Raw genomic sequence first — 13,502 nt, forward strand, 5'->3', positions numbered from 1 at the left:
GAGAGAGAGAGAGAGTGAGAGACAGAGAGAGACAGAGAGAGACAGAGAGAGACAGAGAGAGAGAGAGAGAGAGCGAAAGAGACAGAGAGAGAGAGCGAGAGAGACAGAGAGAGACAGAGAGAGACAGAGAGAGACAGAGAGAGACAGAGAGAGAGAAAGAGAGCAGAAAGAGACAGAGAGACAGAGAGCGAGAGAGAGAGCGAGAGAGAGAGAGAGAGAGAGAGAGACAGAGAGAGAGACAGAGAGAGAGAGAGAGAGAGAGAGAGAGAGAGAGAGAGAGAGAGAGAGAGAGAGACAGAGAGAGAGCGAAAGAGACAGAGAGAGCGAGACAGAGAGAGCGAGACAGAGAGAGCGAGACAGAGAGAGCGAGACAGAGAGAGCGAGACAGAGAGAGCGAGACAGAGAGAGACGAGACAGAGAGAGAGAGAAAGAGACGAGAGAGCGAGAGAGAGAGAGCGAGAGAGACAGAGACAGAGAGAGAGAGAGAGAGAGAGAGAGAGAGAGAGAGACATACAAAGGAAGAGAAATAAAAGAGTACTTACAGCGATGGTCTGGTACAGGGACTTCTGGTTCAGTTTCTTAAACTCTGTCCTGATCTTCATGAGGTCCACCTCACAGCGAGACACAATTATCCTGGTCACCACCTTTTCCTTGGCACTTTTACCCTGCAGATCATGTCAATATTACATATTGTTATTATTATCACTGGCAATCATGTCCTACAAAGTCAACACTAGCCTGGCGTTGACTACCATTGTTTGTGTAGCCTGCTTCTCTCAGTCTATCTATGTGTTTATATACATCCAGGTAACTTCCTTTTCCAATGCTCCAGATGCCCAATTTAAAAACTCGGTGGGCTTGATTTTAATCCGTAACGCCGAAGTTCAGCGCTATTGCGTGATTGAAATGTAAAGGCAATGTTCCCGTGTTCGCGGAGACTGCATTCACGGTAAACGCTGCATATGTGGACTCAATCAGAAATTACCTTTTACATTTCGAGCACACGCTATAGAAGCGCTAATCTCCGGCGATACTGATTGAATAGAGTCCCAGGTGATGGCCTGTGTTTGTTGATGTTTTTACTGAACAGAGCACGGATGATGCAACCCCTGTATAATCAATTCATGAAAGTCTGATACATAATTGCTATGGGGATGTTTCTCCCGTGAGATTATCTTTGATTCACAATTATTATCTTCTGAAGGGGGTTGGGGTTGAACGGGGTTGAAAGGGGGTTGGAGTAGAAAGGGGTTGGGGTTGAAGGGGGGGTTGGGGTTGAATGGGGATTGGGGTTGAAGGGAGTGGGGTTGAAATGGGTTGGAGTAGAAAGGGGTTGGGGTAGAAAGGGGTTGGGGTTGAAAGGGGGTTGGGGTTGAAGGGGGGTTGGGGTTGAAAGGGAGTTGGGGTTAAAGGAGTTTGAAAGGAGTTGGGTTTGAAAAGGTGTTGGGGTTGAAGTGGGTTGGGGTTGAAGGGGTTTGAGGTTGAAAAGGGGTTGGGGTTGAAGTGGGTTGGGGTTGAAGGGGTTTGAGGTTGAAAGGGGGTTGGGGTTGAAAGGGGTTTGAAGGGGATTGAAAGGAGTTGGGGTTGAAGGGATTTGTACCAAATGTACCAATAACAATGAGCTCATTCTTTGTTTCTCATGAGGACTTGTACTTCACCATCTCACTCAGAGCCACATGACAAGAAGTTGACAGATAATGACCTTCATGGCTTCGCTCAGTCTGTTAGCAAAGTATTGTTGTTTGTTCTCAAAGCACTCCACTGCAAAAAGACAGAAGAAAAGAGAACATATTTAAATAACCTGACCTCTCTGGATCTGTCACTTCCTCTTGTTCTTTCTAAAGGCATCCTGGTAAGGAGGCTGTCTGCAGTATATAGACACAGATCCACAGTTTGTTTCTTAAGGGCACAATATCCCTTGAAATCAAATGTTGTTTTCTTCAAACAGCTTGCAATTACTGTTAATAAGGAATGAATCGACCGAGGGCTCGTCTGGTACAAATAGGAGCGAAGGCGGAGGAGGCAAGGTTGATAGGAGGAGAGGAGGAGAGGAGGAGAGGAGGAGAGGAGGAGAGGAGGAGAGGAGGCAACAGCTGTAATAGGGTTCATAGACAACATGACGGCAGAGAGAGACAGAGAGAGAGAAAGGGAGAGAGACAGAGAGAGAGAAAGGGAGCGAGACCGAGAGAGAGAGAGAGAGAGAGAGAGAGACCGAGAGAGAGAAAGGGAGAGAGACAGAGAGAGAGAAAGGGAGAGAGACAGAGAGAGAGAAAGGGAGAGAGACAGAGAGAGAGAAAGGGAGAGAGAGACAGAGAGAGAGAAAGGGAGAGAGAGACAGAGAGAGAGAAAGGGAGAGAGAGACAGAGAGAGAGAAAGGGAGAGAGAGACTGAGAGAGAGAAAGGGAGAGAGAAAGGGAGAGAGAGAGAGAGAGAGCGAGAAAGGGAGAAAGACAGAGAGAGAGAAAGGGAGAAAGACAGAGAGAGAGAAAGGGAGAGAGACAGAGAGAGAGAAAGGGAGAGAGACAGAGAGAGAGAAAGGGAGAGAGACAGAGAGAGAGAAAGGGAGGGAGACAGAGAGAGAGAAAGGGAGAGAGAGACCGAGAGAGAGAAAGGGAGAGAGACAGAGAGAGAGAAAGGGAGAGAGACAGAGAGAGAGAAAGGGAGAGAGACCGAGAGAGAGAAAGGGAGAGAGACAGAGAGAGAGAAAGGGAGAGAGAGACCGAGAGAGAGAAAGGGAGAGAGACCGAGAGAGAGAAAGGGAGAGAGACCGAGAGAGAGAAAGGGAGAGAGACAGAGAGAGAGAAAGGGAGAGAGACAGAGAGAGAGAAAGGGAGAGAGACCGAGAGAGAGAAAGGGAGAGAGACAGAGAGAGATGGAGTAACGCATAAACGGCGGAAGTAAAGTCTTGAGCGAGTGACACAGACAGTCTGGCATGGAGACAGGAGCCTCAGACATTACCAATGGACAGGTAATGTTATGCTGAAGATATTAAACGGATTAGAGGGTAGATCATTCTGGAACTAGTCAGAGAGGAATTGATTGGCTTTATAGGAGTGTGCCAGAAACAATGGAGATGTTTAGTAGCTAACGTGGTAGTAAGAGCAGCTAAATACTTATTTCCCTCATAAAAATGCAAATAAATTTATAACATTTTTGACGTGTTTTTCTGGATTTTTTGTTGTTGTTATTCTGTCTCTCACTGTTCAAATAAACCTACCATTAAAATTATAGACTGATCATTTCTTTGTCAGTGGGCAAACGTACAAAATCAGCAGGGGATCAAATACTTTTTTCCCCTCACTGTATATATATATATATATATATATAATGTAGGTATATGATATAGATATGTTATAGATGTGGATGTATATGTTATAGAATGGAGGTATATGATATAGATATGTTATAGATGTGGATGATATATATATATATATATATATATATATATATATATAATGTAGGTATATGATATAGATATGTTATAGATGTGGATGTATATGTTATAGAATGGAGGTATATGATATAGATATGTTACAGATGTGGATGTACAGTATTTGTTATAGAATGGAAGTATATGATATAGATATGTTATAGATGTGGATGTATATATATTATAGAATGCAGGTATATGATATGTTGTAGAATGTTACCTAGTGTGAGGAAGGACTTCTCCAGGTCTCCTTTCACCTCCTTCCTGATGCTCTCCTGCATGTCGTATGGACTGTAGCTCTTGTACCTGTCAAACACTGGAACAGACACAGCCAACATTTGGTCAGCTCTCTGAAGAGCCACCAGATAGAGAGAAACATCCAGGTTCTTTATGTCTAAAATGTCTGGTGTCGCCATCTTGACTTTGAGTTTTAGTATTTGTCCAGATAATCTATAAGAATGAAGAAGCAGGGATTCCCGTGCTACAGAGTCGGGTACGTACCTTTCTGCAGGTGGGGGACACTTCTCTCTGACATGATGGTGATCCATGTAGCCACGTCAGTCCCCTTCCTCTTCACTCCTGCCTCATACAGAGCCTAAATAGAGAGAGGAGGGGACAATCAGCATGAGACAGACCTGTATAATACACCAAACTAATCTACAGAGAGAGAGGAGGGACAATCAGCATGAGACAGACCTGTATAATACACCAAACTAATCTACAGAGAGAGAGGAGGGACAATCAGCATGAGACAGACCTGTATAATACACCAAACTAATCTACAGAGAGAGAGGAGGGGACAATCAGCATGAGACAGACCTGTATAATACACCAAACTAATCTACAGAGAGAGAGGAGGGACAATCAGCATGAGACAGACCTGTATAATACACCAAACTAATCTACAGAGAGAGAGGAGGGACAATCAGCATGAGACAGACCTGTATAATACACCAAACTAATCTACAGAGAGAGAGGAGGGGACAATCAGCATGAGACAGACCTGTATAATACACCAAACTAATCTACAGAGAGAGAGGAGGGGACAATCAGCATGAGACAGACCTGTATAATACACCAAACTAATCTACAGAGAGAGAGGAGGGACAATCAGCATGAGACAGACCTGGATAATACACCAAACTAATCTACAGAGAGAGAGGAGGGACAATCAGCATGAGACAGACCTGGATAATACACCAAACTAATCTACAGAGAAAAAACACAGATTCTGGTACAGTGTTTTACTGTCAGTATCAAAGCTGCAGTGTTTTGGTTCTGGTACAGTGTTTTACTGTCAGTATCAAAGCTTTGGTGTTTGGTTCTGGTACAGTGTTTTACTGTCAGTATCAAAGCTGCAGTGTTTTGGTTCTGGTACAGTGTTTTATTGTCAGTATCAAAGCTGCAGTGTTTGGTTCTGGTACAGTGTTTTACTGTCAGTATCAAAGCTTTGGTGTTTTTGAAAAGACTGAGTACAATGCATTTGACTTACTCTGGCGTCCTGGTCAATCTTCTCATAGTCGACGATATTTGAGGGCTCATCTCTCTTGGCCTATTGAAGGACATAGATTAAAATGGAGAATACAGTTCACACCAATATTCAGACAGACTCCTTTGCATCCAAATCATTATCAAAGCCATTGGATGTTCAGTCTTAGGGAGCTAGACATTGTAAAGTCATTGTATGATCAGTCTTAGGGAGCTAGACATTGTAAAGTCATTGTATGATCAGTCTTAGGGAGCTAGACATTGTAAAGTCATTGTATGATCAGTCTTAGGGAGCTAGACATTGTAAAGTCGTTGTATGATCAGTCTTAGGGAGCTAGACATTGTAAAGTCATTGTATGATCAGTCTTAGGGAGCTAGACATTGTAAAGTCGTTGTATGATCAGTCTTAGGGAGCTAGACATTGTAAAGTCATTGTATGATCAGTCTTAGGGAGCTAGACATTGTAAAGTCATTGTATGATCAGTCTTAGGGAGCTAGACATTGTAAAGTCGTTGTATGATCAGTCTTAGGGAGCTAGACATTGTAAAGTCGTTGTATGATCAGTCTTAGGGAGCTAGACATTGTAAAGTCGTTGTATGATCAGTCTTAGGGAGCTAGACATTGTAAAGTCGTTGTATGATCCTACCTGCACCAGAGCCATCAGCAAACCCTTGAAGTCTCCTGAAGTGTCTCCAGCCACGTCCTTCTCCAGCTCCTTCTTGAACACTGTAGATATATTTACATTTTTTTAAGTCATTTAGCAGACGCTCTTATCCAGAGCGACTTACAGTTAAGTGAGTGCATACATTTTTCACACTGGCCCCCCCATGGGAATCGAACCCACAACCCTGGCGTTGCAAGCGCCATGCTCTACCAACTGAGCTACAGGAGGCTACATATAAAGTATAAATACTTCATCCTTACATTTTAAATCTCATCTTGATGATAATTCTATTTGCTTCTCCTTGCTTCTTGCTTCAACTTACACTCCTTGTAGACGCGTTTGATTTCCACCAGTTCATCAGCGCTGCGGGAACAGACCATCTCTATCAGAGTCTCCTCATCGGTCCCCAGACCCTGGAGAGGAGAGAACAGTGGTTTTAACAGCAGTATGAATGGTACAGACCCTGGAGAGGAGAGAACAGCGGTTTTAACAGCAGTATGAATGGTACAGACCCTGGAGAGGAGAGAACAGCGGTTTTAACAGCAGTATGAATAGTACAATGTTCCTTCTGCCATTCTGTGTCTAGGCCACACATTAATCAGACCAGGAGAGGGCAGCAGTGACTGTGATCTGTGTAGTTTAGGCTTCATGTAGGAAATATTGTGGCCTCCTCCCTACCTTGATGGATCCTTTGATCTCAGAGGCATCGTACTGAGCTGTACTCTTCATCAGTCCCAGAATGACAGCCTCCAGAGACCCAGACAGAGCCCCCTTCAGAGCGGTTATCATATCCTACAGGAGAGACATACACACAGATGATAGTCTGTCCAACTGTAAAATACACAGAGATGATAGTCTGTCCAACTGTAAAATACACAGAGATGATAGTCCGTCACACTGTAAAATACACAGAGATGATAGTCTGTCACACTGTAAAATACACAGAGATGATAGTCCGTCACACTGTAAAATACACATAGATGATAGTCCGTCACACTGTAAAATACACAGAGATGATAGTCCGCCACACTGTAAAATACACAGAGATGATAGTCCGTCCCACTGTAAAATACACAGAGATGATAGTCCGCCACACTGTAAAATACACAGAGATGATAGTCCTTCACACTGTAAAATACACAGAGATGATAGTCCGTCACACTGTAAAATACACAGAGATGATAGTCCGTCACACTGTAAAATACACAGAGATGATAGTCCATCACACTGTAAAATACACAGAGATGATAGTCCGTCCCACTGTAAAATACACAGAGATGATAGTCCGTCACACTGTAAAATACACAGAGATGATAGTCCGTCACACTGTAAAATACACAGAGATGATAGTCCGTCACACTGTAAAATACACAGAGATGATAGTCCGTCACACTGTAAAATACACAGAGATGATAGTCCGTCACACTGTAAAATACACAGAGATGATAGTCCGTCACACTGTACAATATGTCTAAATGAGGTTGGATTCTCTTGATGTCCACATTTCACTTCAGAACATATCCAAATTAGCAGCAGTTGCTTTATGAAAAAGTATCTTCCTGAACAAAAACAGTAACTATTTTCCCCTCACCTTCTTGGATCTCTTCTCATACTCGAAGGCGATCTCTCTCCTCTGGGAGTAGCTCCGTCTGGTCAGGATGTCAATGATGGTCTGCTCATCCACACCTGAGGATCATGGAAATATTACAAAGGTGTGATTAACATACATTCAACCATGAATTATTTCTATAGATAAAGACGCACCTGGGGAACATGGAAATATTCCATATAACATACATCGGCCACACTGGCTTTGTGTGTATAGAGTAGATACAGACAGATATACTATAGTAGGATGAAAGGTTTGATAAATCACATGAAAACTTTTTGATGAGATTGACACTGCTAAAAGCTGAAATCCTAAACAGCAATAGCCTTGTGTAGCCATATTTCCTTCATGAACACTTGATCTATAAGGCCTTGATTGGTACAATATAATATGGTGGAAAACAGCTAGTCGGGGCTTTCAGTGGGTACAGGGGACTGCAGTGAGTTAGCGGTGGTTGGTTGTGGCAGGCTAACAGGCCTGCAAGGCGAAGGCGTGGTCTGAGAGTAAATCCCTGTATAACTCTGTGGTTTAGTGAAGTCATGTTGGGAACGCAGCCAGGAAAGTGACTCAGTTCTGCCCGACAACCAGCACTGTGCTTACATAGAGGTTTCCATAGAGGGACTCCCTCAATGAAAATACAAACCATGTCAAAAAACCTTCTCCAAACCTCCAGTATTTAACAGTGATTGATGGAATGGTGTGAAAAGACAATGCTTTCACAGGCAGAGACTACAAGGGCGGCAATAGATACTATGGAACACATGTTACAGGGCTAAAAATGTGGTCAACTGATCCAAAGCTTCCTATTTCCTGTTTACACAGGCACAGCACCGCAGAAGAAGGTACGGTGTTGGTTCCCGAGGTGTAGTACAATAAAACGGCCAGCAGGTGGCGCTAAAGCGCGACGTGCATATAACACCATGATGAGAGGCAGTTTTATTTATCTAGTAACGCCTCTTAAAAAAAAACGAATTAGTATGATATTATGACACTTATATTAGTACAACTACATTGCGACAAACACATTAGTGCACCATCAAGTTGACAATGCACAGCGTATTTTTCTAATCTAGAACATTATAAAGTGATACACTGTAACTGGTTGGGACTACGGTATTCTTGTAGTGATTCTCTCACCCTTGGTTTTGACGGCCGTTTCTATCCTGGCAGCATCCTTAGCTGGATCAAAATCTCCTGCTGCCACCACCGTGGGGAATTTAGGCTCACTCTCCTACAGGGGGCAGAGTTACATTACAGGTTTTACAATCCCCGACAGATTACAGATTTCATTACAGTTGACCGTGACCTGAATATTGACAATAGTTCAACTATAGTGAACTCACCCCGCCAAAATTCAGCGTGAGCTGGCCCAAGAACTCTGAAACCAATGCCATTGTGAAATCCCTGTGAAAAAAAAAAAGATAACGTATATATTAGGTTTAACTATCCAACGGGCTGTAAAACAGCTTTAGGACATGACAAACTATCACCATGGTAACCCAGCTGGAGGTTCTAAGGGTCTCATTTATATGATGTTAGATACTGAATGAGGTCACATCCTTAGAGACTACTACCAGACAGACCTACTTAATAAAACTAAAGTTACAGTAGTTGTTTTAGAAATGAATGAGAACGTGCAAACAGTTAACACACAAAATGTGATACCGCCCAAATCAGGATTCATATGAAAGTCAAAGGCCATTGTCTTTTTGTTGTTAAATTGACAGAAAATCAGTTGAGAGGAGAAGTTATTTTTTTCCCCCCACCATGGCAGAGGTCAATAATATTTAATCACCTAGCAACCATGCATGACTGACGTCCTGGAGTGGGATCTAACTTCCCCTCCTCCATTTAAACAGGAATTATGAATCACGTATCCTGCTCCATTCAACTGGCCCTAACGAGGGACTTCTATTGTGTTGCATATAGACCTACAGCGTACTGTTTGTCACCTTTAACGAACTCAGAAACTGTCTTGACTTTGCAGCTCTGTATCCATGGATGGTCATACAAGTCATTACTCTACTGTACCCAGAACAGGTTTCAAGCTGAGTCGTGTAATATCGCATACCCAATTAGATCTGCAGGAAATGGTAGTGTTAACAGGACTATTGACACAGTGGGCTATAATAACGTGCAGTGTGTGTGTGTGTGTGTGTGTGTGTGTGTGTGTATACTGGCGCACCCAGTAACACACCAAGGTCAGGAACACCCACCAGACATTCCATCACACGCTGTTAGAATACCCACCAGACATTCCATCACACGCTGTTAGAATACCCACCAGACATTCCATCACACGCTGTTAGAATACCCACCAGACATTCCATCACACGCTGTTAGAATACCCACCAGACATTCCATCACACGCTGTTAGAATACCCACCAGACATTCCATCACACGCTGTTAGAATACCCACCAGACATTCCATCACACGCTGTTAGAATACCCACCAGACATTCCATCACACGCTGTTAGAATACCCACCAGACATTCCATCACACGCTGTTAGAACACAAAAGCAGGAGAATGGACTGATTTAATCCCGCTACTACACATTTTTTTTTTTAAACTACAGCAGTTGAAGAAGTACTGAAAAAGATAGTTGGTCAGAATCAGCTGACTATGAAAAGTTGTAAAAGGCAGTCATCTGCTGCTTCCAATAAGCTTTCATTCATTTAGTGAGGATCAGACTGGATGGCATTGGAATGGAACACCTGGCAGGGACAAGGACACACACACACACACACACACACACACACACACACACACACACACACACACACACACACACACACACACACACACACACACACACACACACACACACACACACACACACACACACACGGCTGGTGTGTTCAAGTTGGCTAGTGAAAGAAAGTGTGTCTGTCTCAGTGAGCAGAGATAGCACAGAACCTGTACTGACTTACCTTAGAGTACAGAACAGAACCTGTACTGACTTACCTTAGAGTACAGAACAGATCCTAGAGGTAGCTGACTTACCTTAGAGTACAGAACAGATCCTAGAGGTAGCTGACTTACCTTAGAGTACAGAACAGATCCTAGAGGTAGCTGACTTACCTTAGAGTACAGAACAGATCCTAGAGGTAGCTGACTTACCTTAGAGTACAGAACAGATCCTAGAGGTAGCTGACTTACCTTAGAGTACAGAACAGATCCTAGAGGTAGCTGACTTACCTTAGAGTACAGAACAGAACCTTGAGGTAGCTGACTTACCTTAGAGTACAGAACAGATCCTAGAGGTAGCTGACTTACCTTAGAGTACAGAACAGATCCTAGAGGTAGCTGACTTACCTTAGAGTACAGAACAGATCCTAGAGGTAGCTGACTTACCTTAGAGTACAGAACAGAACCTTGAGGTAGCTGACTTACCTTAGAGTACAGAACAGATCCTAGAGGTAGCAGTAGATAGTTCCCGTTATGAAGCCTGTTCAGGGTGTGGTGCTAATTAAATACCACTGGCAGAACACACTGGTATGACTCAAAGCATGGCTCCAACTCCTGCCCCCGAGTCCACACTCCTCCCCTCCAGTCTCTCTGTCTCTCTCCTCTCCACTCCCTCCCTCCCTCCCTCCCTCCCTCCCTCCCTCCCTCCCCCACTCCCTCTCCCCTCCCCCACTCCCTCTCCCCTCCCCCACTCCCTCTCCCCTCCCTCCCTCCCTCCCTCCCTTACAGAGCATGGCTCCAGCTCCTACCTCTGGGCTGCCCCTGTTCTGATACTCCTCCCTCTATCTTTCCCTCTCTCTACTCCCTCCCTCCCTCCCTCCCTCCCTCCCCCCTCCCTCCCTCCCTCCCCTCCCTCCCTCCCCCCTCCCTCCCTCTCTCTACTCCCTCCCTCCCTCCCTCCCTCCCTCTCTCCCTCCCTCTCTCTACTCCCTCCCTCCCTCCCTCCCTCCCTCCCCCTCCACCCTGGCCCTACCCAGGGTTAGATGGCTGCTCCCACAGTGCAGAGCAGGATGAAAACAGGCTGGGCAGAAATCACCAATGGACAACATCAGGACTATTTCAATACGCCTTGGACCTTCATCTGAAAGTCTATACGTTTCTCTGCACTGTCTTTCCTCTTTGGAGAACGTGTTTGATTTCATTGCAGTGTTTCTGTCTCCAGGGCAGCCGATGCACAACACTGTGACAGGACCCTCCTCCAGGGCAGCGATGCACAACACTGTGACAGGACCCTCCTCCAGGGCAGCGATGCACAACACTGTGACAGGACTCTCCTCCAGGGCAGCGATGCACAACAACACTGTGACAGGACTCTCCTCCAGGGCAGCGATGCACAACAACACTGTGACAGGACCCTCCTCCAGGGCAGCGATGCACAACACTGTGACAGGACTCTCCTCCAGGGCAGCGATGCACAACACTGTGACAGGACTCTCCTCCAGGGCAGCGATGCACAACAACACTGTGACAGGACTCTCCTCCAGGGCAGCGATGCACCACACTGTGACAGGGCTGTCCTCCAGGGCAGTGATGCACAACACTGTGACAGGGCTGTCCTCCAGGGCAGTGATGCACAACACTGTGACAGGGCTGTCCTCCGGGGCAGCGATGCACAACACTGTGACAGGACTCTCCTCCAGGGCAGCGATGCACAACACTGTGACAGGACTCTCCTCCAGGGCAGCGAGGCACAACACTGTGACAGGACTCTCCTCCAGGGCAGCGATGCACCACACTGTGACAGGGCTGTCCTCCAGGGCAGTGATGCACAACACTGTGACAGGGCTGTCCTCCAGGGCAGCGATGCACAACACTGTGACAGGGCTGTCCTCCAGGGCAGTGATGCACAACACTGTGACAGGGCTGTCCTCCGGGGCAGCGATGCACAACACTGTGACAGGACTCTCCTCCAGGGCAGCGATGCACAACACTGTGACAGGACTCTCCTCCAGGGCAGCGAGGCACAACACTGTGACAGGACTCTCCTCCAGGGCAGCGATGCACAACAACACTGTGACAGTACTCTCCTCCAGGGCAGCGATGCACAACAACACTGTGACAGGACTCTGGTGAAAGCTCTATGTTCTGTCATGTCACACACTCATCATACACAGCTGACTGGAGTTCTACACCGTCCAACAAAATGGTGGAAAGGTCGCCCACATTAGATCCCATGGTTCTGGTAGAATTACGTTAGGTCAGAGCGTGATGTCATTCTGCTTCCTTAACCACAGCTTTGTACGCTCTGCTTCCCATTGAAATGCTTCAATGTTTTCTCTGTGACACAAGCCAAGTCACACTCCTGATTGGTGGTTGTGAATGCCTGAGTAAGACTAGGTCTGCTCACTTCTCCACTGTTCTCCTCTCCCAAGCTGTGATTAATGACACTGCTTCTGACTAACACATGATGAGTGGTTGTGAATGTGAAAGCCCCAAAGCCCTGGGTCATATCTTCACTGTTCTCCCTAGCCTGGGTATGGCCATATCCACTGTTCTACCCGCTGTTCTCCTCTCTGTGTGCCCAGGGAATGATTCATGCCACTTCCTATCCCTCACCCTCCATAATCAGGATATCGTTCACCCACCACCTAATCCCTCAGGATAAATATGAACCAATCCTCCTCCGCTTCCAGCCTTGTTCAGTGCAGACAGCAGTCTAATTGAAAAGGGTTTTGTCCAATCAATGCCTTTCCCCATTCCACACACACACACATCCAATCCATCCATTCCTCACCTCACCCCACCCCACCTCCCTCCCTCTTATTTGATTTGTTTGCAATAATTCATTTGAACCCGTTGTAGTGTGGACAGGCTAAAAGAGCCATGCAGTAATTCAGCTGTGCCCCCAATGCAAACAAGCAGGCAACCCCTAAACAACCTTCACTCAACCATCAACAAACACAACATAACGCCGTGTGCACCTCTCTGTCGCAGGGCCCAGGGAGCTCATTTGCTAAAAGGTACGTTAAAGTCCAATAAACTAAATCCCACTTGACAACTCATTCACTTTAATGGCTTAATGAAAAAGGAAAAAAAAAAAAAGCTCATTTTCTCCTGGTTAGGAAGCAGAGAGGTACTGGTTGGCACCCTGCCTGTCTGTCTGTAATAACTCACTCATACAGCAAGAGGAATAGACAAAGCAGGGGGTAGTTCACAGCTACAGTAGAGATTCCTGTTAACCTCAGAGTCAACATTTACATTTTAGTCATTTAGCAGACACTCTTATCCAAAGCGACTTACAGTCATTGCCATTGTGTTGGTTCAGAAGGGGTATTATTTAAAGTGGAACTGATAGCATTTTAGCAACATGAAATCTTATAAAAAAATATGTTCATATACA

At 45.3% G+C, this 13,502-nt stretch overlaps 1 protein-coding gene across 3 annotated transcripts in view; it reads right to left on the reverse strand.

Moving 5' to 3' along the window:
- Positions 1-10,735, reverse strand: part of LOC121548178 (annexin A2-A) — a 12,289-nt gene extending 1,554 nt beyond the window's left edge. Inside the window, exons 1-12 of one of the 3 annotated variants that reach the window (XM_041859541.2) lie at positions 10,589-10,735; positions 8,535-8,595; positions 8,329-8,422; positions 7,174-7,268; positions 6,261-6,374; positions 5,905-5,995; positions 5,565-5,644; positions 4,923-4,982; positions 3,932-4,025; positions 3,651-3,746; positions 1,703-1,761; positions 543-665 (exon numbers count right to left, since the gene is read on the reverse strand). In XM_041859541.2, the coding sequence (XP_041715475.2) occupies positions 543-665; positions 1,703-1,761; positions 3,651-3,746; positions 3,932-4,025; positions 4,923-4,982; positions 5,565-5,644; positions 5,905-5,995; positions 6,261-6,374; positions 7,174-7,268; positions 8,329-8,422; positions 8,535-8,585 (957 nt within the window). In that variant the 5' untranslated portion in view covers positions 8,586-8,595; positions 10,589-10,735. The other 2 variants (XM_045209075.1, XM_045209076.1) reach the window with 2 other exon arrangements.
- Between the last annotated feature and the right edge of the window lie 2,767 nt (positions 10,736-13,502).

Source organism: Coregonus clupeaformis, chromosome 29, assembly GCF_020615455.1.
Source record: "Coregonus clupeaformis isolate EN_2021a chromosome 29, ASM2061545v1, whole genome shotgun sequence".
In the NCBI taxonomy this organism is placed as follows: Eukaryota; Metazoa; Chordata; class Actinopteri; order Salmoniformes; family Salmonidae; genus Coregonus; species Coregonus clupeaformis.